Source organism: Sturnus vulgaris, chromosome 3 (genome assembly GCF_052056855.1).
Source record: "Sturnus vulgaris isolate bStuVul1 chromosome 3, bStuVul1.hap1, whole genome shotgun sequence".
NCBI lineage: Eukaryota > Metazoa > Chordata > Aves > Passeriformes > Sturnidae > Sturnus > Sturnus vulgaris.
The window spans coordinates 95200498-95223684 of record NC_142245.1 but is presented as its reverse complement, the minus strand read 5'-3'; the positions used below and the strand labels follow the sequence as shown (position 1 = coordinate 95223684).

The window sequence follows — 23187 nt, the reverse complement described above, 5'->3', positions numbered from 1 at the left end:
AAGATGACTAGAGATTCCAGTTTTCCATCTTTATTTAAATTCAAACAATTTAACACCTCCACACTAAGAAGTGTTAGGCTCCAGTTTTATGATGTCCCTGCAGCCTTTGGAAGAAAAACAAAGGTACATATAGGAGGCTAACTAACTCATATCAGCAATAACTCCAGCAACAGAAAAATCTGTGTCATTCTTACAAAAACACATGAGGTTTTTTATATGAATGCAGGTATTTATGTGCAAACATAATTTTCGCAGTGACAAGCTGACATTCTGGAACTGTTAAATCACTCAACCATCTTTGTGCTTTAATGTAGTCAAAGAGTTCTCCTAGATCAGGGTGACCAAGCCATGATCTGCTTATTAGGCAGTTTACACCATCCTCTCCCCATGGGCTCCTTTCAGTGTTGGTTTGGGATTCAACTGTGCACCAGATATCCACCTTGTTTGCAGACATGTCTCTCACACCTGTGGTCCTTGTGGAAAAAATGACTTTTGCTGTCACCAGAACCAGCTGTCTCACTCATGATCACCCTTAGTTTGAAGGCACCAGACAGAGGGTTTCTGGGTTTCTTGGTTCGAGGGCACAGACAGACTGTGTCTAGGTTTCAAGTTTGGAATGCACCAGACAGAAGACTACTGGATAAGTAGCCAATTTTTATCTTGCTTGTGCTCCTCACCACTTCTCGAAGCTGTTAATTGCCTGCCTCCCACTTGGGTATTAGTGGAGGAGCACAAAAGGGCAAAGTCTGCAAACCCTTTAAATATGACTGTGAGACAGCTGTCAGTTCTAAACTCTGTTACCTTTGGCTGTGGCTCATTACAAATCATAAGTGTCTCTTGCCAAGGAGGAAGCGTTTCTACAGCGCCACCATTACAGCAAGTAATCTAAGTAAAAGTAATAGGAAGTTGCATGAAAGCATGGTAAATGTCATGTCTGATTTATCTTACATTCCTTATAAGCAATACCAGCTGCAAGGCACAAAACCCGAGATGAAAGTTTAAATCCAATGGAAGACTTCATCTTCCTTATTGCTGGCTACCCTGCATTAAGTCCTTTGACTCACACAGATATCTTTCTTATCAAATTCCCCTAATCGCAAGCTGCTGATTGCTTTCAAAACAAGTTTTCTCTTCCTATTATCAATGCAGGTTTCTTTAGAAGATAGACCTCTGGAGAATTTTAGAGAATGATTAATACTACCTTTGAAACACCTAAGTGCTTTACTTCCTTTAATCTACCTTGGAAACAAACTGAATCTAGGTTTTTGAGTCAGACCTCTTGCTTCATTCCCCCTAAGGCTTCCCCCCCACCCCTTCCCTGTCCCTCACCTAATCTTTTTTTTTTTTTAGAAAGAGAAATTATGAGCAGTTCCTCATTTATTTTCAAGGTATTGCAGCATAGTAGACTCACCCAGCAAAGAAACTCAAGGCAGTCTATTCTAGTAATGGACAAGCCCTCACTCTACCTATATTTAGAAGTATGCCAATACAGGCCAGTATAAGTCATATTGTGGTAGATGTAAGAAAACATGAGGGTAATATTTTTTGAAAACCATTTGCATACCTGTATCACAGATAAAGAAAATTTCAACCTTTTTATGGTCAAAACTTAAAATTCTGAAGATTTGTTCCAATCCTTAATGGTAGCCACTGGAGTTTTAATCATCTTCTGAGTATTCACTCTCTTCTGTTCTCAGCAGATGTTTCTCATCCTGTCATTTACTTTGCTTTAGCAGAGACATCAATAGTCCTTGCAGGTAATTTTAGCTAGATCTCACCTCCCAAGACCTTCTGTTAAACTCCAAGTACTGCAAGGCTCAACAATAGCAACCTTTTGAAAGAACTGTATATCTCACTGTTTCTGCCATTTGTGTAAGAGCAAATTGTGGTTATCTCCATGTCCATTTCCACAAAGATAGGCAGCTGGGTATTTCCACCACAAGTTAAGCACTCATTAAGGTTGCAGCAGTCATAAACAAGCTACTCTGAAGCTTGAGTAGCTTTGAAGCTACATTGTACAAAAGCTGCTGATTCAAGCATTACAGGCAGGGAGACACCTCCATCTGTCTCAGGTCTTGGTAGTGGTTTTCAGAGGGCAGCAGATGCTATCCCTGTAGCATCTTTTCTCTCTTTACTTGTAAGACATCAGACTAAGGAAAGACAAAACCCAGTATCAGGACTTGGAGCTGTGCTTATATAGCAAAGCAAGCACTCTTTTGGGACTGTGGTCTTCTGATAGGCTCCAGAATTAGCTATTGCTTCCCTGCCCTGTCCACACACACTGGGTCTATCCTCAGATCTTGCTTTGTTGCTTGATCTGCTCATTCTCCTGCAACCACTGCCTGTTTTACAGTTCTCTGTGGGCAGACCCCTTTCAGATTTTCACCCAGTTCTGAGGCACTCTTGCTGGCTCTGACTGAGTGCAAAGCTTCCTGGCACACCTTGGTCAGTTGTTGAGTGCTGTGAAAGTCAAGGATTGCCCACATTGCACCAGGAGAAGAGGCAGACTGGTTGCTGCTGTTCTCCAAAGTACCATCAGGGTGGTGGCACCTGAGCTAGCTTGGAGTGAGAGTCAGAAACTTGCACTATGAGCACTTCCTCAGTGGCTTCTCTCCCTCTGTCTTGCATATCAGCTTTGTTTTTTACTTTGCAGCACAATTTATTCCCATTACTTGCCTAGACCAGGTATCTCCTCCAGGCTCCTTAATGGCATTTGCAAATGCTGTTGTACAATAGCCTCCTATCCGCCCCATTCATTTCTTTTCAGTGTTTTATCTCATCAGCCTTTCCACATGACTTGCATGAGTAACTTATCCTGTTGAGTTCATGCAGAAGCCACTATCAAAAAGAAGTAACCAAAGTACTTATTTCCAGCAGGAAATATGCAGGAATGGAAGAGCTAAAGATGCTACACCTATTAAAGCATAAGGTCAATGTGCTCAAAGTGTCAGTGTTGAAAGTGTCCCCGTTGAAAGTGTCAGTATGGATTCATAAAATTTCCCTTTGAAATCAATGTGAGGTGTGTGTCGGTAGAGACTGCAAAGGATGCTGAAAGTAAATATAGCCAAGAGACCTTCTTTGGGCACACCTGAACTGGGGAATTTTGGAGCATTTCACAGTGCGTTCAAGTGAGTACTTAATTCAGACCATCAGTATTTGTTGGACAGGAACTCAAACACATCAGTAGCAAGTGAGCCATCATGTGCTCCTCTATGCTCTCCCATTTGGAGCATGGGATTGGAACGTCTGTAATAGTAAATTTTTGAGAGAAAAAAGAAAGAAAGAGAAGCAGAGTGCTCTCTGCTGAGTTCTCCCTACATAATGCAAATTAATAGTGCAGCTGCCAACAGTGATTTGGATCAGACTGAATCTGAACCACAAAGAATTGTTAAAGATGCTTTAAAGAATTGTTCCTCATCTCCTCTTCCAGCAACTATCTGACTAATAAAAAACAACAACAACAAAAAAATTTTAAAAGCAACTGGTGGGTCATTTTTTTTCTAGCACAGAATATTCTATAATTCTATGGTGGCGGATTTTAACCATTTGTTATTGCTGTCCGCTGCTATTTTGCACAGGATTTTTAAAAGAAATAGGCACCAAGTACATTAGATATTTGCATGTATATTGTAAAGTTCCAGAAAACAAAGCAGCCTCAGGAAAAAAAAACAGAGACAAAGCAATACATGATTAGACTAAGAATGGTGTTTTTGTTGTATATGTAATGGCTTGTTTCAAAGCATGAAGGAGTCCTGTAAATCCCTGGACATGTGGAAAATAGCACATTAGTGCAAGGCCATAATGATAATCTATAATGACAGAATGAGAGAGCAAGTATATTTATTTTAACACAATTATACTTAATTTAGTGAAAAAAATAACACTTCGTGAGGCCAAAGTACAAAGAGCAGAATGTTATTCCATTGCCAGAATTTCATAACATATTGTGAATTTATCTGCAAATGAGTCCATATACTACAACATCTAACATTAAATTCAAGAACTGCCTAAAGAAGAATGATCTTTGTGTGTGGTACAAGGACAAGACCAGCTTTGGAGCAGCTGACTTAGGAAAGCTGTTAGGTAAGTGCAGCCAGGCAAATGCAGTTAAGACTCTTGGGTCCAGACCCAAAAAGGTTTTAAGTCAGGTGACTCTCTCTGGGAGCTGAAGTCACTGGGTATATCTAAGCCCCAGCTTAGTTCGAAGTTGCTTCTATCCTTTTGGCAGCTGAAGAAGTCTAATTTTCAGCCCTTGGAGGGATAAACATGAGTCATAATAAATCTTGCAACTTTTATGGATCATTTTAGAGAAGAAAAACTCTGCACTGTGTTTCTTTTGAAATTTGTCTCTCCAGGAGAAGATAAGGAGATATTGCTGTCTTTTCAGAGCTCTCCTCTGGGAGTAAAGGTATGTAGTTCTGATCCCTGCTTCCAGTACTGCCTTGGTTATTTTTATTTAGATGGTCGCCAACCAAAATCTGGAAGCCATCCAGGGAAATTTCTCTGCCACAAAAGTTCTCTCTAAATTAAAAAGCAGGGTGTTTCACTGTTGGGTATGTCTTCTCCATGTAACAGTTTGCTCACCATCTCTGAACTGGGAGCTAAATGACAGAAACACTACCACAAATAGCAGACTTCACATACATAAAGGCTTTCAGTGGCACGGCAGTTTTACTACATCACCTACATTTCATAAACTGCATATGAATTACTTTGGCAGTCTCATGAGGGACATCCTCTTTGTCAGACATAACTTCCAAACTCCATTTATGCTTACAAAGTGTATGATAATTTTTCACATGAAGGAATCATTCATGCAGAGTAGTTTTACTGTCCTGGGGGACTCAAAAAATTCAGGTATGTTTTAAGGAGAAATTACAGCCTTAGTATTGGGCGAATGTAATTCACTGGAAACTTGATTTTTTGTTTGAAATTTTTGAAAAACCATTGTTATTGGTTATATCAGCAGTTTGAGAAATTATATTTGTACCCATCAAAGTGTAGCTGACTGTGTGAGGACTCTGATGTGGGTTCATCCTAGGAGTGTTTGATGCCATCAGATCTGGTTGCTGCTTTTTCATGGCACTGAGTAAAAAGTTTCAGTTGAAAATTCTCCTGACTCTAGTCTCCAGTTCTCACAATTTACCCTTCCTGTTACATTTTGATGTTTTGAGTTTAAGCTCTCTTAACCTTGTCTCAAAAGAAGATGTGCTAATGTGAAGCAGCTCAGATAGGCAAGGGGATCCCTAGCCTGGCCTGCTGTCCTTAGCCTCCCGCTGAGATTATTGACCCCTCAGGTCTGGACCTGTCCTCTCTAAAGGGCTTGGCTTAACTTTTAAACATCTAAGAAAACTGTTTACAGTTGAAATCGGTGCTTGGCTAACTCGGGGTGAGCTCAGAAGGGAGCACTGACCTCCTCTCTCTGCTGGCATGTGCTGAGGGCATTCTGCTCCACCTCATCTCCCCCTCATCCCTGGGCATGCAGTTCTGCTCTCTCTCTGAAGCCAGGATCTAGCTCAATATGCCAGCAGAAATTAACTTTTTAGAAATTAATTTATTTCGGTATTTGTTTCCTGCCAGCTCAAGGGAACTGAATGGGCTTGGCATCGGGCAAGATAAGCAGCCAAGTGAGCATTTGAGAAGGTGCCTAGGCAGCGGGCAGGAGTGGACAGCCTCTTCTGCTGGCACAGCATGGCATCATCTCGTGGCTTTTAGTCACCTCCCAGCTCTCTGTGCTGCAAACAGGGCGTGCCTGGCAGCAGCTGCTGCGTGCTCTGATAGCTGAGCTGCCTCCCATGCAGGTGTGCCTTTTGCAACAAGGACACTGTGGGTGACGAGGAGCAGGAGCCACAGCAGCCTTCCCAAGGCAGACCATCCATCCCCAGGGCTGCATGTGGGCCCCTCTGTTTTCTTTTATCCTGCACACCCAATTCACAGGGATCAACATGTTTTTAGTGGACTTTCTAAAAACAGCATTCACAAAAAGCCACAAATTACAATGATATATTCCAGATGCTATTTTGGATGAATTGAGGTACTGTAGGATAATTCTGGAGAAGGAGGATGAGCAGGTGAAAACAGTGAAGTCGTAATGAAATTGATAGACTTAATTATAGTATTTGCTTCTCTGAAAGCTATAATGTTGCTTAATCAGTTAAAAAATATAGGAAGATGACTGTTTTGCCTATTTACACTACTACTTTTAGGATTTTTAAATAAAATATCTAGGATACTGAGTTGAATATAAAGATGTATATGGAAAAATATATGCTAATTGCATGTTTGGAAAAATCATATGAAATATCAGAAAGCATGACAAATTCTGGTGTTTTAGGTTGTGCATTTGCAGTTTATGTGCTCCTCTGGTTTGCCTAATCATCTCCTTTTGAAAAAAAACCCCACCACTAGTCTGTTGTATCCTTCCCCATGGTAAATCCAAAATATCCCCTAAACTCAAGGAACAAAAGGTTATTACTAGCTGTTACTGTAACAAATGTCAACAGTAAAGTATTTATACTGTGAAAGACTACTGTGTTACTTTGAGTCATTTAGATTAATTTTTGTGCTCTGTTTTTAGTAAAGACTATTTTGCATCACTTGATAGAGGCAAGTTTGACCATTGAACTATTTGATCTTTACAGATTTTTTTTCTTTTTTTGTGCTTGTGGTGTGGGGCAAAGAAGCGGAAAGCAAAGTACTTTTTCTCAGATCCCAAGAATGGTGCTGCAGATTTTATTTTCTGTTCTGCATTTCCTGTGTTGTTGTAACTCTTCAGAGCAGGGCCAAATTACCATCTCATTTGCATTAGTTATATTATTCAATATAACTAGCATTAGTCTAAAAATGATAAATAAGTTAATTACAATTTCTTGGGCCTTGTTTTTTACGTTAGTAAAAAACTTCAGAGTAAGAACTATAAACACATGTATGGGAAGATACACTATATATTCCTGTTTTCCTTTATACCCTGGCAAAGCCTATACTCTTATTCCAAACCCACCTGTTCCAGTGTAGCTGAGTCAGCAGAAGTCTTGCTGTGGGTGCAGTTCCAGAGTTGTGGAGCATCTTCAAGGGACTGTTTCTGCCTTAGTGACTTTTCCTCATTCTTTTCTCAAAGCAGTGCCTGAAGGATGAATTTTGCTCTGAGGCACTAAAACATAAAGATATTGACCAAGCCAACCAGTAGACAATCAGTTGTAACCTTCTGGTGTCCAGTCTGGTATTCCTCTTTCTTAGCAAAAGGCTCCCAAAATGTCACAGGTGTAATAAACCATGCTCAGGGCTACAGCAGGACAGGCTGAGATGTACAGTGTGGCACAGGGAATGCCACATGGATAAACTGCATGGGAGATGATGACAGCATCATAGCTTCGATCATTGATGCATATCCAATGGTAGCAAACAGGGACATTGTTTACCCTTTGAAATATGTGTTAAGTTTTTCAGCTGAAGTACTCATGGTTTTGAAGTTGTGACCCAAATGTGTATATAGCAAATATTATTAGATTCACTAATTTAAATATTTATAATTTAATAATAGATTTAGTAGTGATTATGTCTGTGCTGCAACCCCCCCAAAAATAGTAAAGTATATATTTTGCAGTTCAATGTGCAATTAAATGTGGATATATTGCTGTATCAGAGCTTGACTTGTGAATGGACATTAATCACAACAAAATAATGAACTATGAGAAACATCTGTGTGCCAAGTCAAAGAGCAAATACACATGACCCCCGGAGTATTTATTTTATTATTCTGAGTCCAATTAATGCTATTTTGTTCTGTTTATGCAAGTTATATGTAAATTTTTGTGACTCTTATACTGTCCTGACCTTATTCTGCTGATACCTCAAAGGCTTATTATGATTTTTCACCTCTAATGCTTGTAGTTAAATCTGTAATCACATTCAGATCATATTTCAGTTTTCCATGTTTTAAAATCTGATTTCAGCAAAGAATGCCAAGTGTCTGTTTCCCATTTTCAGTTGTTCCAATTCATAATTACAAAGAATGACAAGCACACAGTACATGTCAGTGAGGAAGCCAGCACTGAAGAGTGGACCAGCATTCATGCTGTTTTATTTGTGATCAGGAGTAGACTCTCTTCAAATCCATGCATATGAAGACGCTTCAACATGAATTAATTATTTGTTTAAACAATTGAATACAAAGAAGAAATCAGTAACACAGTGTAAATATTGCCTTCTTTAATCATGTATATAATTTTGCTATTCTTCCTGGTCCATTACTTTAAATATGAAAAAATATGGACAGCAAGTAGCAGGACACCTTTGAAAGGTAGAAAGCATTTACTTACCTGCCACAAAAATCAGTATCGAATTTAAAGGAGCATCTTTTCCTCAAGATGGGTCAAAGGAAAATACCCACAGATACTGAAGTAGTGGTTTATTTTATTTAACAATTTCCCCCCCTCATTTGCATTGATATGAATTTCCACACTATGTAACATAACAATAATATTTCTGTTCTAGTTCACAGATCACAATATCTTCTCTTGGTGTTTAAATGAGAGCCACAAAATGAATTGCCACTTTCTCCAAGCACTCCAAAAGCAAATTAGCTGCAGTTACCTCATGGCTTTTTGTCTGTTTGTGTAACAAAAACTCATCAGTCTAAGGCAGTCTGAAATTCAGTAGGATACTGCATTAGTTGTACAGAACATTTGTGTAAATAAACAGGCTGCTTATACTTTGGAATCTTGTCTGTGTCAAAACATTTTTGGTAGCTTTTTTAATAGGGTTTTGGCTGGAATAAGCAATGCAAATGCTGAGTGACAGAGCTCTTTAGTCTTTCATCACACCAGTGCAACTGGGACAGACTCAGGAAATTTCATTGTTAATTCTAGATTCTGATTTGAAAAAAATAAATTGCTGGTGTTTACCAGTCATGAGGTAACATCAATGCTGATGTGCATGAAGATGGGACGACCCATGAGAATAATTAAAACACTGAAAAAGGAAATTATGTCAGGGGAGATGGCTTGTCTACTAGTCGGATGCTCATTCCTTAATATTTTCAGCAGCCTAGGCTTGTCAAGCAGACTGATTATATAGTTCAGCATTGCATGACTTAACCTTTTGTTTTTGAGAGGTGACATTTCCTTGAAAGCAACATGAAATGAAGAATTAAAAACAAACAAGCTGAAAACAATCTATTTTCAACTGGATAGTCAAGACAGAAAGAAAAGCCTCTAAAATTACATTTACTTTAGCTTGTAGTTAAGAAAATGGATACATGAAAAGCCATTCCACATATACATTTACCAACAAAACAGTGTTCCTGTACCCTTCTGCCAGTTCTTGTGCTTATTTCTCTGATGGCAAATGAAAACTCTAGAACCATCATGCAAAAAAAACCCCAAAAACAAAACAGTCAAAAATTTGGCCTGGACAGAGAACTAACTTTGTATAGCCTCACTGCCCCTTGCGAGCCTTAGAAAACCCCCAAAATATAGAGAGCTGAAGAAATGTGTTAATTGTTAATAATTTCTTTATAGGGGAGTACTTAGCTTGCTGTCCTAGGACGTAGTTGGCACAGATCCAAATATTCCTCTGATCAATTTCAGAGTCATTCCCCCCTCCAGTACTCTAAAATTGGGGAAATTTTTCTATGAAAGTAATTCTGCTTTGTACGAAATACTTAAATGAGGCAGGGACTTCTTTTTTTTTTTTTTTCCAAGACCTCTGACAGCTAAATTTTGGAGCTCTTTGTGGTCTGAGTAACATTAGTAACATTTTTCTAACTGTGCAAAACGAAGAAAATCATCAAAGATGAATCATGGCAGCCGTTTATAAGATAAGATTCTCTCATCTCCATTTGTCATATATTTGATTTGCAGCTCAATCTCTCATGTTGTAGATAAGGTGTGCCTCTATTGCCTGTCTCTCAAGAGGTGAGACAGCAGTTTCATCTCCAGTGCTCAGTTTAAGACTATCCTCAAGAATGTATCAGGTATTTTATGACTACCAGCTTAGTAACACTCCTGGGGATTCCCCAAGCTCCCTTGATTCCTCCCACTGCACTGGAGTAGCATAAACTGCAGAGAAACAGAGATATTTCTGTGTGTTTTACCTCTGTCTTTCCACCTTAATAGGCATCAACAATGCTCTTTCTCTGTGTGGCATCTTTGGGTCGCCTAGTGGCATGTACACACTAAACTGATTGAAGATTAGAGCAATGCATTGAAGCTACACAGTTTTAACAGTGTGGTATCATCAGCTGACAGATTAAAACTGCCCTACCACTCTTCCAATTTTGTATTCTTAAAAATTGACTGCACAAATGTTGATCTCCCTCCTTAAAAGTCACCACCAGAAGTGTAACTGTTTAACTGGTACTGAAAAAATTATCATCTGTTTACTGAGACCTATCCTTGTTTTATCCCACCTTCAGCAAAATCTCTCCAGATGACTGGGGTCTACAATAACTTATCCTATTGTTCAACACTGAATGAAATGTGGGTTATATTTCTATCTTAAAGAGAAAGCTATTATTTCCATAAGAATGCCTGCTCATTGGGGAAGGAGGTGTGGGTAGTTGCTTTGTGTTCTGAAATCTATATCCCCCTGTGCTATCAAACATTGCCAAGGGCATGAATGTGGCACAAGCATCCTTCTCTGTTTGCTCTCTTTGCATGAAAGAATTGTATAGCATAAATCTATGAAATAAGTTTTCCTAAAAATAATCCATCCTTCTCTGGTTTTCTGCTGTCACTTGCAGTTGTCCATCAGGAGTGAAATGTCCCAGTTCTGCCTATGCATGAATTCTGTAGTGTGCTGCTGCTTCAGTTTGGGTTTTGGGCCAGAAGGTGACTCAATGGACTTGGCTTACATAGAACATCAAAGCAGCTGTTGGAAAAATTATGCCTAGTTCCCAGTTTTCAGGCAAACTTTCACCTGGACAGAGAGAATAGTTAGATGAAATATCAGACATCTGATTCATCTAGGTGGGTCTCCCATTAATGATAGAATGCTATTTATGTCTAGAGCATCAACTTCTCCAAAGTGACAAAAGTATAAAAACCTTGTTTGACCTGTAATACCAAATAATATTTACAGACTCTGGTCCTTACACAGTAGAAACTTCAGTTTCCCCCATTTATATAGGTGATTTCTAATTTTAATAAATTTGAAATTTGATTTATCAAATAGTTTATAAAAGCCAAACTACTAATAAATTATAAACCATTAAATAACTTCCTGGATAGTTGAAGTAATGATTCACAACTTATTGTGTGAGTTCTCTACACAGCAGGTAAGATCTGTGATACCAGCACCATAAATGCAGGTTAACAGCTAGGATGTTTCCTTTTTTATTTTTGTTGTGGTAACATTTATACTTAAAACATCCTCTTTTATTTTGTTCATAATTTTTGAACTGAATATCTTTGTATCTATGTGACTCCTACACAATAGAGTAAAGCAGGCCACTGGGAGAGTTTTGTTGAGAAGTCCTAGCACAAAACTATAAACTTTAATTTTTAATGACAATTAGTTTCTTTGTAACAAAGATGCATATAAGGACGATTACTCTGTTTTACATGGTTAATGGATTTGCTTCTGCAGTGCAAGTATAGGCATCAAAATATTTAAAATCCACATGCTTCACACATAAATCTTAAGTACAATCCCAGAGCAACAAGGAGAAATACCACCCGGTATTCCCTAGCATTTTCCTTATATATATAATTATTATTATTATCTCAATAATCTGTGCTTTTGAATCACATAATTTTTTGACGTTGTACATTAAAAAGATCTCTTGCAACAAGCCACAATAAAAATACATTTCACAATACTCTCCCAGACTAAAACCTGAGAAAGCCCAAGCCATGGCTGGCTTTGTTAATGGTGTGTGGGTGAGACACAAGCAAGGAAACATCCCACATTCTAACAAAACCTTTGAGGAGTCAAGGCTGCCCAGTGAGGTACCAGGGGCATAGTGCAGGTTAGTGCCACCAGGTGCAGCTGTCTCCCTGATGGCAAGGCACCTCCACTTCTCCAGCTCTGGTTTTGGTGTGCTCACTGGAGACCATTCCAGAGAGAGGAGGAGTTTTTTCCTCCATGTGGGTGTGCTGCAGGCTATTGCAGCCCAGCTCAGCTCTGCCTGGCAGGGATTCAGCCCTGTGGAAAGAGCAGGTAGGCATGTAGGATGCAAAATGTCCCATAAGGAGGTCTATGACTTCTACTCAGGAGAAATTAAAGAAAACTGTCAGGGTATCTGCAGTGCATAGCATGTGTGTGTGTTCTGACAATCTGTCAGATGAGGTACAAGTGTGGGGAGGTAGCCAGGACCTATCTGCTAAAGGGCTTAAAATTCTCCTGCCTGAAAGTATTCGCTGTGATTTCCTGTAGCCTTGCTCTATGCCTTTACCTGCACCTTTTTGGTGTGTAGCCTCAGGGTATTGCCGTGACAAGAGTAACACCAAGGTGTCCTTTTCCCAGAGGAGGGGTTATTCCTACCTCTGTAGTACCATCCTCTCCAACTAGACTTTGCAGTCTTGGCATTGCAAGGCCTGCCCATACATCCTTTGTATCTTAATAGATTAGTGCAGGCAGAAGAAAAGGAGTTACTTTGCTTTGTATATTAGAGTGTGAAAATGAAGATGTTCTCTTCCAATATATGCACATCAAGCTCTAAAATTTGTATTTGTTCAAAATTCAGTCAGATGCTGTAGCGGGTTGACGTTGGCTGGATGCCAGGTGGTCACTAAGTTGCTCTATCACTCCCTTTCCCAGTGGGACAGGGGAGAGAATAAGATGGGAAGCAACCAGCACGTGACATAAGGCAGTTTTATTACTGAAAGAAAAGAAAAAGAAAAAGAAAAAGAAAAAGAAAAAGAAAAAGAAAAAGAAAAAGAAAAAGAAAAAGAAAAAGAAAAAGAAAAAGAGAAAAGAGTCTGCACGCACATAAGCAAAGGGAAATTCAATGTCTACTTCCCATCATCAAGTGATGTTTGGACACTTCCTGGGAAGCAGGGCTTCAGCACAAGTCATGGCTCCTCTGGGAGGCAAACTCTGGAGAATCATGAATGCCTCCCTTCCTCCTCTATCCCTTAGCTTTTATATCTGAGCTGTCGTTATATGGTGTGTAATATCCCTTTGTCTAATTTGGGTCAGCTGCCCTGGTTGTGTCCCCTCCCAGGATCTTGCCCACTCCCATCCTTTTGATGAGGGAAGGGATGTCAGAGGGGAGCACTGCTTGGTAGTACCCAAAACACTGGTCTGTTATCAACACCCTTCCAGCTACCAAAGAAGTTTCCTATTAAAAGAAAGCTACCTTCCAGCTACAGTGCAAAGCACAGCACTGTGAGGACTGTAAACTTTATCTCGGTCAGACCCAATGCAGATACTTAAAGGTAAATCATAGCAGGTCAGTTAAGATTTCATATGCAACTTCCTGGGCCAAATAACTCTCCACACCTTAGTTTCCCACAAATTAAGCAATTATAGCCCTGGGATGACTAGTAACTTCTGAGGGAATACCTGTCTTTAGCTACCTTCTAAAGCTGCTACGATTCTATCCAGCTTTTGGGTTTTGCAGGTGGATGTAAATGTACTCACTATTCAAATTTAAGATTCATTAGTACTAATAGAAATTGCATATGTCAATTAAAACTATATTTGAAGGAGGATGAAAGAGCTGATGCATTTTAGGCTTATATTTTACTGTGATATTTGACTGTATCAGTACATTAAATCTAATTTATTAAAATTTAGAATAACTTAGGTTAGAAGAGACTTCTAGAGATCATCAAATCCAAGTCTCTGCTCAGTGCAGGCTACTTTCAAAGTTAGAGCAGGTTTCTCAGGGCTTTTTCATCTGAGTTTTGAAAATCTTCAAGGATGAAGATTCCACAAGACAAACATCTCTGGCATCTCTTTAGCCTTCTCTGTCTCAGGATCGCCCTACCTCTTTTCCTGAGAATGTGACCACCTTCCAAGACAGAGAGAGGGCTCACAGTCATCACCCTTGTACCCCTTGGATGTATTCTATCCAGCCTAATGTATTTGCTATATCCCATTCACTGAGGTGTTCCCCTCCCTGATGCTCCTGGACGTGGGGTAAAATGCAGGGGCTGGGGGAACCTCTGCAAGTGCTGGAGGACATGCAGGGCCTGGGTTCCAGGCAAGCAGCAAACTCCTGAGATAGCTGGTCCTGCCATCCCTTCAACACAAGATGAAGCTTGGGTTCTTACCTCTGAAGAGTCTGTGGAAAGTTGTGATTGACTTTTGGACTATTAGTGATCTGCCACAGTTATTTCTGTGCCCATGATCCACATGATCCTATCACACAGAGATAGGATTGCTTGTATCTAGGCTATTGCCACTAGGTAGGAGATGTCACTGCTGCTCAGTGGTAAGACACAGAAGAAATGTTTGTGATTTCTCTTTTACACCAAAACTTGTTTCTCGGGTACAATCTCAGGAAAGCGAATTTGTTTATTTTGGTTGCTAAATGTGTGCAGTGACTGTATATCTGATCACAGAATCACAGGACCAAAAAAAGTTGGAAAAGACCTTTGAGATCATTGGGTCCAACCCGTGAACTAACACCACCTTGACAGCCAGACCATGGCACTGAATGCCACATCCAGTCTTTTCTTAAACACCTCCAAGGACTGTGACTCCACCACCTCCCTGGCATTCCAATGCCCAATCACCCTTTCTGAGAAGAACTTCCTCCTAATTTCCAACCTAAACTTCCCTTGATGCAGCTTAAGACTGTGTCCCCTTGTCCTGTCACTGTTTGCCTGGGAGAAGAGGCTGACCCTCACCTGGCTGCAACCTCCTTTCAGGCAGCTGTAGAGAGTGATAAAGTCTCCCCTGAGCCTCCTCCAGGCTAAACAACCCCAGCTCCCCCAGCCAATCCTCACAGGACTTGTGCTCCAAACATTTCACCAGCCTTGTTGCCCTTCTCTGGACACACTTCAGCACTCCAACATGATTCCTAAATTGGAGGCCCAGAACTGGTCACAGAACTCAAGGTGTGGCCTCACCTGTGCAGACTACCAGGGAAGAATGGTCAGTCCTGCTGGCCATACTATTCCTGATACAGGCCAGGATGCCATTGGCCCTCTTGGCCATATGGGCACACTGCTGGTTCATGGTCAGCCTGCTGTCAATCAGATTATGAGATACTTAGGAATGCTTTGCCTGATAGGAAGTTGAAAATACAATTGCTTTTGTCTTGAAGTTTATCCTCCTATTCATTTACTTTTGGAAAAAAAGAATTAAAACATCAACTGAAAAGTCTTGGCCTCTTCCTCCCAGCAATGTTAGTCTGGGAAGGACCACATCATCATCTCTCAGATTCAGAGCACTTTGAGAGCATCATCATTTCTCAGCTTCCGAGAACTTTGACATTCCTTGTTCCAGATTCTTGAAGGCGTAGTTTTGGACAATGGTGTAATGGTGCAATTATTTGAACAACAAAATGTTCCAAATGGACCTGTGTCTACCATGCTGTGTTTAGTCTGAGGGATCTTAAATAATTTGTGGAATCTCTTCTAAGTGCTGCCAATTACAGTAATTGGACACAGAGGTCAAAAGTATATGTACCATTGCAGAGAAGTCTTGTTCTGTCAGTTAAGAGTGTATATTTATGAAAAATGAAAGATTTAAAAGAGTTTTTTGCTCTTGCTGATGTATTGTTCTCTGTCTAAACACTGAAAAGGAAGCTAGAAATAAATAGGGTTTGTGGCTGTTGCCAGTGTCACTATTTATTTTCCAACTATTAAGTAAGTATTAAGTATGAAAAGACTTAAGGTATTATTTTGAATCACTTCAGAGCTAATTCCAGTCTACATAGTTTTTTTTTTTCCTCCTCAGGCTTGGCTAGTTACTCTATTTAGTCCATATATTTTTATGGAAGAGGTGTGGATTATACTTCAGATGATAACTTCCAAAAGATTAATGTTTATAAGTATGTATTAATTGTAGGACATGTATAATTAGTTCCTGGTAAAGCAAATTCATGCTAACATTACTCTGAAAAGTGTCATAATGGTTATGATGTTTTCTTTCCTTGGTCATAAAAAAATTATCGAGACTGTTTCAGCTTAACTTGTCATGGTGACTGGATAGAAGGAGTAATGAAGCCAATGGCAGTGCAAGGAGATCAGCTATGTTATCTGGGGTCACTGTAGCACTGTACCCTCTCTTCTGAAGTTATTATCTCTTAGTTTTGATTGAGATATAAAAAGTAGATAATGCAGCCAATGATTTCCTCATTACTTAAATGCCTGCCACCTTTTGTTGAAAACTCTGTTAAGGAGATGTTCCTTCTGTTGTTGCTGTCAGTACTTCCTTTAATCACGGAAAGGGTTGTAGAGAAGTTGCATTTTTTGAGATGTAATACAATCTGAAAGAACACATATTGGTATGGATATTGTAATATTTTCAGAATATTTTTGAACTTCATCTTCTTTAACATTTCCTTTTGTTCAAAATGAAAAGGACACAATAGATGTATTTAAATCATGTTTAAATTTGATAAGATTTGCGAAGATAAATGCATTGATACAGTGCCAAAGTGTTTGATATATGGCAAACATGATTTATTTCTTTTCATTGTAACTTCTCCTTTCCACAAAATCATCCTGTTTTATTTATGTTCTTGATAACTAATTGGGAATGGTGGCTAAGGCAGAGGATGATAAAAAGAAAATACTTTTACCAAAAACCCCAAAAAGCAGGTAAATCATTAGCAAGTTCTGTTTGGACATTAAATTAGCTTTTGGAAAAAGGAATTAAAACATCGGTGTATATGAGAAATCGGATATTGGACAATAGCAATCTAGTAAAATCTTGAGGAAACAAAATTGGACAAGTCTGGCCTATCTCATCAAAATACAATGAAATGAACTGACAAGACTTCTCACTCACACCGCCGTGGGTGGGAGACATTTTGGCACAGGCTGCCTTTGCAGCCTCATCAGGAGCTAAGAGGAAAGGTTGTTTCCTTGGGAGGGCAGAAGAACTGACAGCTCACAGGGGATGATTGAAAGGTCTTGCAAAATCTCTGCTACTTCCAGCAGTACCAGACAGACAAAAAAATATCAAGTTGTTATGTGTTCCACTTGGGCCAGCTTTGCTGTTGCAAGTGGAGTCTGTGTTGCTGTGACAGGGAACACAGAACACATATGGTTTTGGAGTAAGCCTTGGGAAGGCAGGTGCCACTGGTCCTGATGCTCTCTTCTGCCAGAGCTAGGTATTTCAAGGACTGATTTTAGGAGTAACTTGGAACTGTTGCTGATGCTCCTGTAGGTTGTATCACTAAGAGCTTCAACCAAGACACAGAAGAGGCACATTAGTTAATGAGTTTATCTTTCGAGTTCTTACTCGAAATTTCGAGGAATTCTCTTTCAAGGAATGGAAATGATAAATGATATTTGTTGCTACAGTCCTTAGATACCCCTTAAAAAGCTTAACCAAATATAATTATGCTTGTGGGAGTGCTATGAAGTTCAGATTTGACTTTGGTAGGTTGAAACAACTGCATATTGTTAGAAATTTGAAGGCAAGCAGCCTTGATGCAGCACTTCACCACCTGATTGCATAGAATAATCATAGAATTATAGAAAACTTGGGTTAGAAGGGATCATAAAGATCTAGTTCCAACACCTGTGCCATAGGCAGCGACATCTTCTCTAGAGTAGGTTGGTGGTCAAAATCCCATGCAACCTGTCCTTGCACACTTTCAGGGAAAGGGCATCCACAACTTCTCTAGGCAACCTGTTCCAGTGCCTCATTACCTTCTGAGTAAAGAATTTCTTCCTGCTATCTAATCTAAATGTCTCCACTTTTAGTTTAAAACAATTTCCCTTTATCCTGCATGAGTCTGGCTGCTCTGAAAAAATTATGGTAATGCTGTAATGATAAGCCTTTGATTTATGATGGTTTGTACCACCCAGCAGCTTGTGAACAGGAAATCTTGCCTACTTTTAACACCCTGTCTGAAGTCAGATACCTTTACAGACCTGCCAGATAAGTGGCTGCTGTGAGCAGCCAAATGCCAAATCCTTCTTTTCTGCTCAAGAAGCACCAGTGAATTTGTTCCAGAGAGGCTCCTTCTCCTTCAACAGTGCTAATGGAACAGAGACATCTAAAATCCTCAGGTATGAAGCCAAAAATAGATGGAAACAATAATAAAAATCAAACCAAAAAAATGATATACCTCTTTAATGACAGGGGGCAGCAAAAGACATTCAGAGAAGCATGAGCACAGAATTTTCAGTGGTTTAAGATATAGTTACAGACGTTATTCCAAAACCTCTCTGTAGTAGCCAACATAGAAATTTTTCCTAAAAAAAAAAGCCCTGAGGGAAACATAAGGAAAACCAGATATGATCCTTAGAATGAAAACAGACACAATTAATTCCAAGAGGCTTGTGCAGGTGGTAGGAAGGCAGCAGTACGTAGCACAGAGCTGTGCAGGTAGTAAGGTCTAGGAGGTGCCTCCTTTTTCCAAAGTGACACAATGTATGAAAGACAAAAGATAGGAACTCGCTGGATCACACCCAAATATCTAACCTGAATTGTCTCCAGTACCTTACTGCTTCCGTAGGAGATGCAAGGCACACTTGGGGCTGACTCTGCCCATGGACTATTCCTTTGCAACCATCAGAGTAAATCTCCTATTCTGGAATCTCTTTTCTCTGAAATTTTATAAATTGATGTGGATTTTCCCAGTACATTTTTGAAACATTTTCTTCTTGAATGTTACCATATTCTTGCAATCAAATTATCTCACATGCTAATTGTAATAGTTTTGTGGGGAGGGAGGTTGGGAGCATAAGGGGGTCTTCCAGAGGAAATCCTTGGAAATGGCTGAACGTGACCACAAGGGCCACAAACAGGAGCTGTGTGGCTCACGTGCCTAAAAGGGTATGTTCTGACTTCATAGTCTTTGGCTTCACTGGATTTCTAGGATGTAAAAAGCAGAAAAATACTGTCTCCTCTTGGACCTGAAATTCAAGTTAAGCTTATTTCCTTCCAGCAAGCTCAAATTTAATCCTTGTTAAATTCTGCCTTAAATTTCACTTATCAAGCACTTGGACTCCTGAGTTCTGCAAATTTGGATCTATGAAATATTTATTTTCACTTCACTTAATTTTTAGCAGAAAAAAAAAGTAAATGGAGAAGGAAAAATAATATCTAGCTCATTTTTCTATGGCTATTTTAGCAGTTCATTTATAAGTGGAGTAGAAAGCAAAACATTTTTATCATTCAGTACCAAAGAGAGGTCTGATCATCTTTGTGCAGCAGATCCTTTTAAGTGAATAGATATCCATTTCACAGAGGCCTTTTTGCACATGAGAATTATTTTGCTTCACATTTCTGCTTCTCTGTAAAGTGGGGATATTTTAGTGTGTTTGAAGTTAATGCTTTCCAAACTTAAATTATTTTTTAGAAATAAATTCTAGTTCTTGTTATATCACTCTAAAAAAAAAAGTTGTGTACTGAACACTCAAAGGACTTATCTGCCTTATTTTAAAGAAATTGAAGGAATGTTTCCAAGCAAACTTATAGAAGTATTATCTTTATTAAACTTAAGCCAGCTCTGTAGCTACCCTGTGCTGCTGTGAGGAGCTTTCTAAATACCTCTGTTATGTATATCTGCAGGTTAAAATTTGAACACTGCTTATGACAGCTATATATTTGTATATGTCTAAGCACAGCAACCTATAATGAAAACTAATGTAAATACATCCAAATCAATATCCAACCAAAACAATTAGTATTTTTCACTGAATTTGAGGATGCTTTCGTCTTGGCACCATAAGCACAGACTATGTTCCTGCTACATGTGACTGTCTGTCGTGTACACCATTGACCAAAGTTAATTTGCCTACTGCTAGGGAAGCACCTTTGATGTGAAGGACATACCACCTGCTGTATTATTTATTCTGTTTCTGCATCTATGAGTCCATTTTTAATTTAGTATTGCAATGCCTTAACTCCCAGCTGAGAGCTTATGAAACAACTGAAGGTTAAATCATCAGTTAATATCAGTGGAACCTGTTCCTCTTTTGCTTTTTTTCCCCCCTCCTGCATGTAAATCCCTCCGATTGCTCACATATTTTGATTTCTACAGCAAAAACCAATCCAAATCTGCTTTGGGTAAAGATTCTCCCTCAAATTGCCTGTGTAGGTAAATTTCAAGCAACCAAAAGGAAAAAAAAAAATCTAAGAATCTTCTGTAAAATTAGAGAAAAAAATCTCTGAGACTGATAACGCATTTTAGGCATTTTAAGCAATAAACTGGGTATTACAGTATGCAAATGAATGAAAGGAAAGCAGCAGGGGAAGGGAGAGGCTTGTAGAGGGAAAGGTGACAGTTTTGCTGAGGAATTCTCCTGTCAGTTTCCCTAGAGAGGAGAGAAACAAAGTGGGGAGAAAGTGGGAGGAGAGCAGTGTGAAAAGGCTCTTGGATACCATGGAGATGGGTACAGTGTAAAAATCTGTATACTGTAGATAAGTAAGTGGGAGGTTGATATCAAACTCCTACCAGCCAGAAACTGGCTCTGTGCAGGGTAAACATGTTAAAGGGCTGGGGAGCAGGAAGCATTGTTTAAGACTTTGCCATACTGTTTGCCAACTTAGCATTTAAAGAGAGTGAAGGAAAGGGAAATGTTTTTTGTGGTTTTTTTTTCATATGTCTGTTCTTTTATCTATATCCAGTCTACCAGGAAGGGTAAACTATTTTCTGGAGTTTTTTGTTTGTTTTTTTTTTTTTTTCCCATTGAAGTTTCTTACTTCAGACCTGCTTTTTTTTTTTTTTTCATCTCTACTTTTAATTTCAGTCTTAATTTGATTAACTGGAAGCTCATAATAAATTCATAATGCATCTTCATCATTCGTGAATGTGGGGAAGAAAATGTGACAGATTCCTGAGGTACTAAATGTTACTTTATGTCTGAGTAAGACAGTATGTTTTTAAAATTCAGTCTTTGTGTTGCACTGCTTTGAAAGACTGTCTCAGCTCATTTTAGGATTTCTTTGTTCTCTGCTTCTATATTTTATGCTTTTGGTGTGTGTAAGACTGCTGTTATTTATATCCATGGCCATAAGGAAAATGCTATATTTTGTACATATGACATTGTACTTCCAAGAATTATTGGGTTTTTTAAAATTCTGAAATGTAGAATGGGGAGTGTGGTTTTCAGATAAATTATTATTTATGCCATTGATTCTTCCCAAAATACAAGGTGCCTGTTGCCTGTGAAGCAGGGTAAAGTAAGCTGATTTTTTTTATTTTACTTTTTATCCACAAGTTTATCTTTAGAATAATGCCAAAACAAGTGAATTACTTTTGTAAAAGCTTACATTTAAATGCCATGCCTTGTGTAAAATGTAGATGAGTTGGATGGGGAGATGGCTCTCATCCCTGTCAGTTGTACCCATTGCTTTTTTTCAGGGAGGCTTTTGGCCACAGACTGACTCGTGAAGTAATAATGGTAATAAAATCAGTGCTCTGCAATGGCCCTGCCTCTGCATATGTGCATTCAGGAGGAAGCATGGTGCAGCAAGGTCCTTCAGACTTTAAATTGTTTTGATGGAGGACGCACAGGCTGAGGTGTTTGTCCTCCTGGGTGTTGTGACAGTGAGAATTGGAGAAGTCCTGCAGGGAAGAATGGGGATGTGCAGCTCTGCCCAGGGGCTGTATGAGTCTGGGTCTGTTAATCTCGGCCAAACAGCAAGAGCAGACTTTGGGAAAAATAGAAATGTCTCTATTTCCTAAATATTTTACTTCTGGATTTTCAGAACTTAATGCCAGCTGTGGTGGTGCTAGGGGTCTTCTTAGAGGTTGGAAGCCCAGGATTTCCTGATAGTGGTGGTGTTGGCCTTCTTTCTGCAGAAACTGATTTTTTTTTTTACTTATCAGACTTTAAAGAGTGCATGGTAAATTTGAAGAAGATGTCTTAGAGCATGATTTTTAATTTGTTTTTTCTCAGAAACAGCAAAAGAAAAGCCATTAAACTTCAAGCTATGGTTTTACTAATGCTGATATCATTGTCCAGGATGCAAATTCTAGATTTTAAAGTCAGATTAAAATTAAATATTGGGTGCTTTAAGTACAGGTTGTTGCTAGTAGGAGTACCAAAGCTGGTTGTCTGAACCAAAATTGGTGAATTTAAATGTAAGTCTGAGGAAGGATGAGGCCCTGCCTGTGGGAAAGGGCCAGTGGTGGTGTTCAGCTCTGCAGCATTTCTCACTGGCTGCCAGAAGCATTGCACCATGGTGGGTGTGGTGAACCACAAAATGTGGATCTTCTCTGACCCCATTCCCTTGAGTTTCCTTCTCAAGCTTCTGGAGTTTTACATTGTCCACTGGAACTGGCTGTGTGGAGAGCACAATGCTGTGCTCTGGGAATTGGATCTGAGTGGTTCACAACAAGCTGGATGCTGCAACCCCAGGGCCCCGTGTGTGAAAGAGACAGCAGCAGCACTGGCTGATAACATACTGTCTTTCTAAGTTCAGCATGTTTTATTATGGTCTTAGGCTCCTTTAATCAACTTTTGATATTGTAATCAATGGGAGAATGTGAAACTAACTTTATAGGCAGGTAGTAAGCAGCTAATTTTGCAAGATTCTTCTCTGTTTACAGTTCTTGATGAACAGGATTCACCTTAACATCACATGATAGTTAATCTGGATTCAGTTTGAGAGCACAAAGCTTGATCAGATGCAGCATTACAGCAATCTCTGGCTTTTCTTCATATCTATGTATTAACACCTGTTTCTTTGTTGCCACAGGTTCTCCCTGGCATACTGCAGAAGCACTGCTGTATTTTACCTGACAGGAACACAGGTAAACGTTTTTCTTAATGAGTTAATATTGTAATATGATTTGGAGAAACACAAACACAAATTGGATTATATAGAGAAGCCTTGTTTGCTCTTTATGGTCATTGAAATGATCTTATAGGGAGTGTTAACGATGATGTTTTGTTTAAATTACCTGCTTTCATGTGAAGATTTTCTGTATTCTCTTAACATTCTGGAGGTGGCACAGCTGTAGAGGTTGCTCTCAGGTCTTGCTTAAAAAGTTATTTGTATGAACTTATGAAACATTTATACATTTTTAATTATAAAGTTACTACTTTGTCAAGAAAAGGGGTTTAATACTGGAGTCTGCAGCCTGGTACTGCTGATTCACAA

The 23187-nt window shown here is 39.3% G+C and overlaps 1 protein-coding gene across 4 annotated transcripts in view; it reads left to right on the top strand.

Annotated features, from left to right (window-relative positions):
• DLGAP2 (DLG associated protein 2) overlaps positions 1-23187 on the top strand; it is a 454715-nt gene that overhangs the window by 55407 nt on the left and 376121 nt on the right. For 3 of the 4 annotated variants that reach the window (XM_088162316.1, XM_088162319.1, XM_088162314.1), the window contains exon 2: positions 22783-22837. In XM_088162316.1, the coding sequence (XP_088018442.1) occupies positions 22783-22837 (55 nt within the window). Of the gene's footprint in view, positions 1-22782; positions 22838-23187 lie in introns of those variants that run through there. The other variant, XM_088162323.1, reaches the window with a different exon arrangement.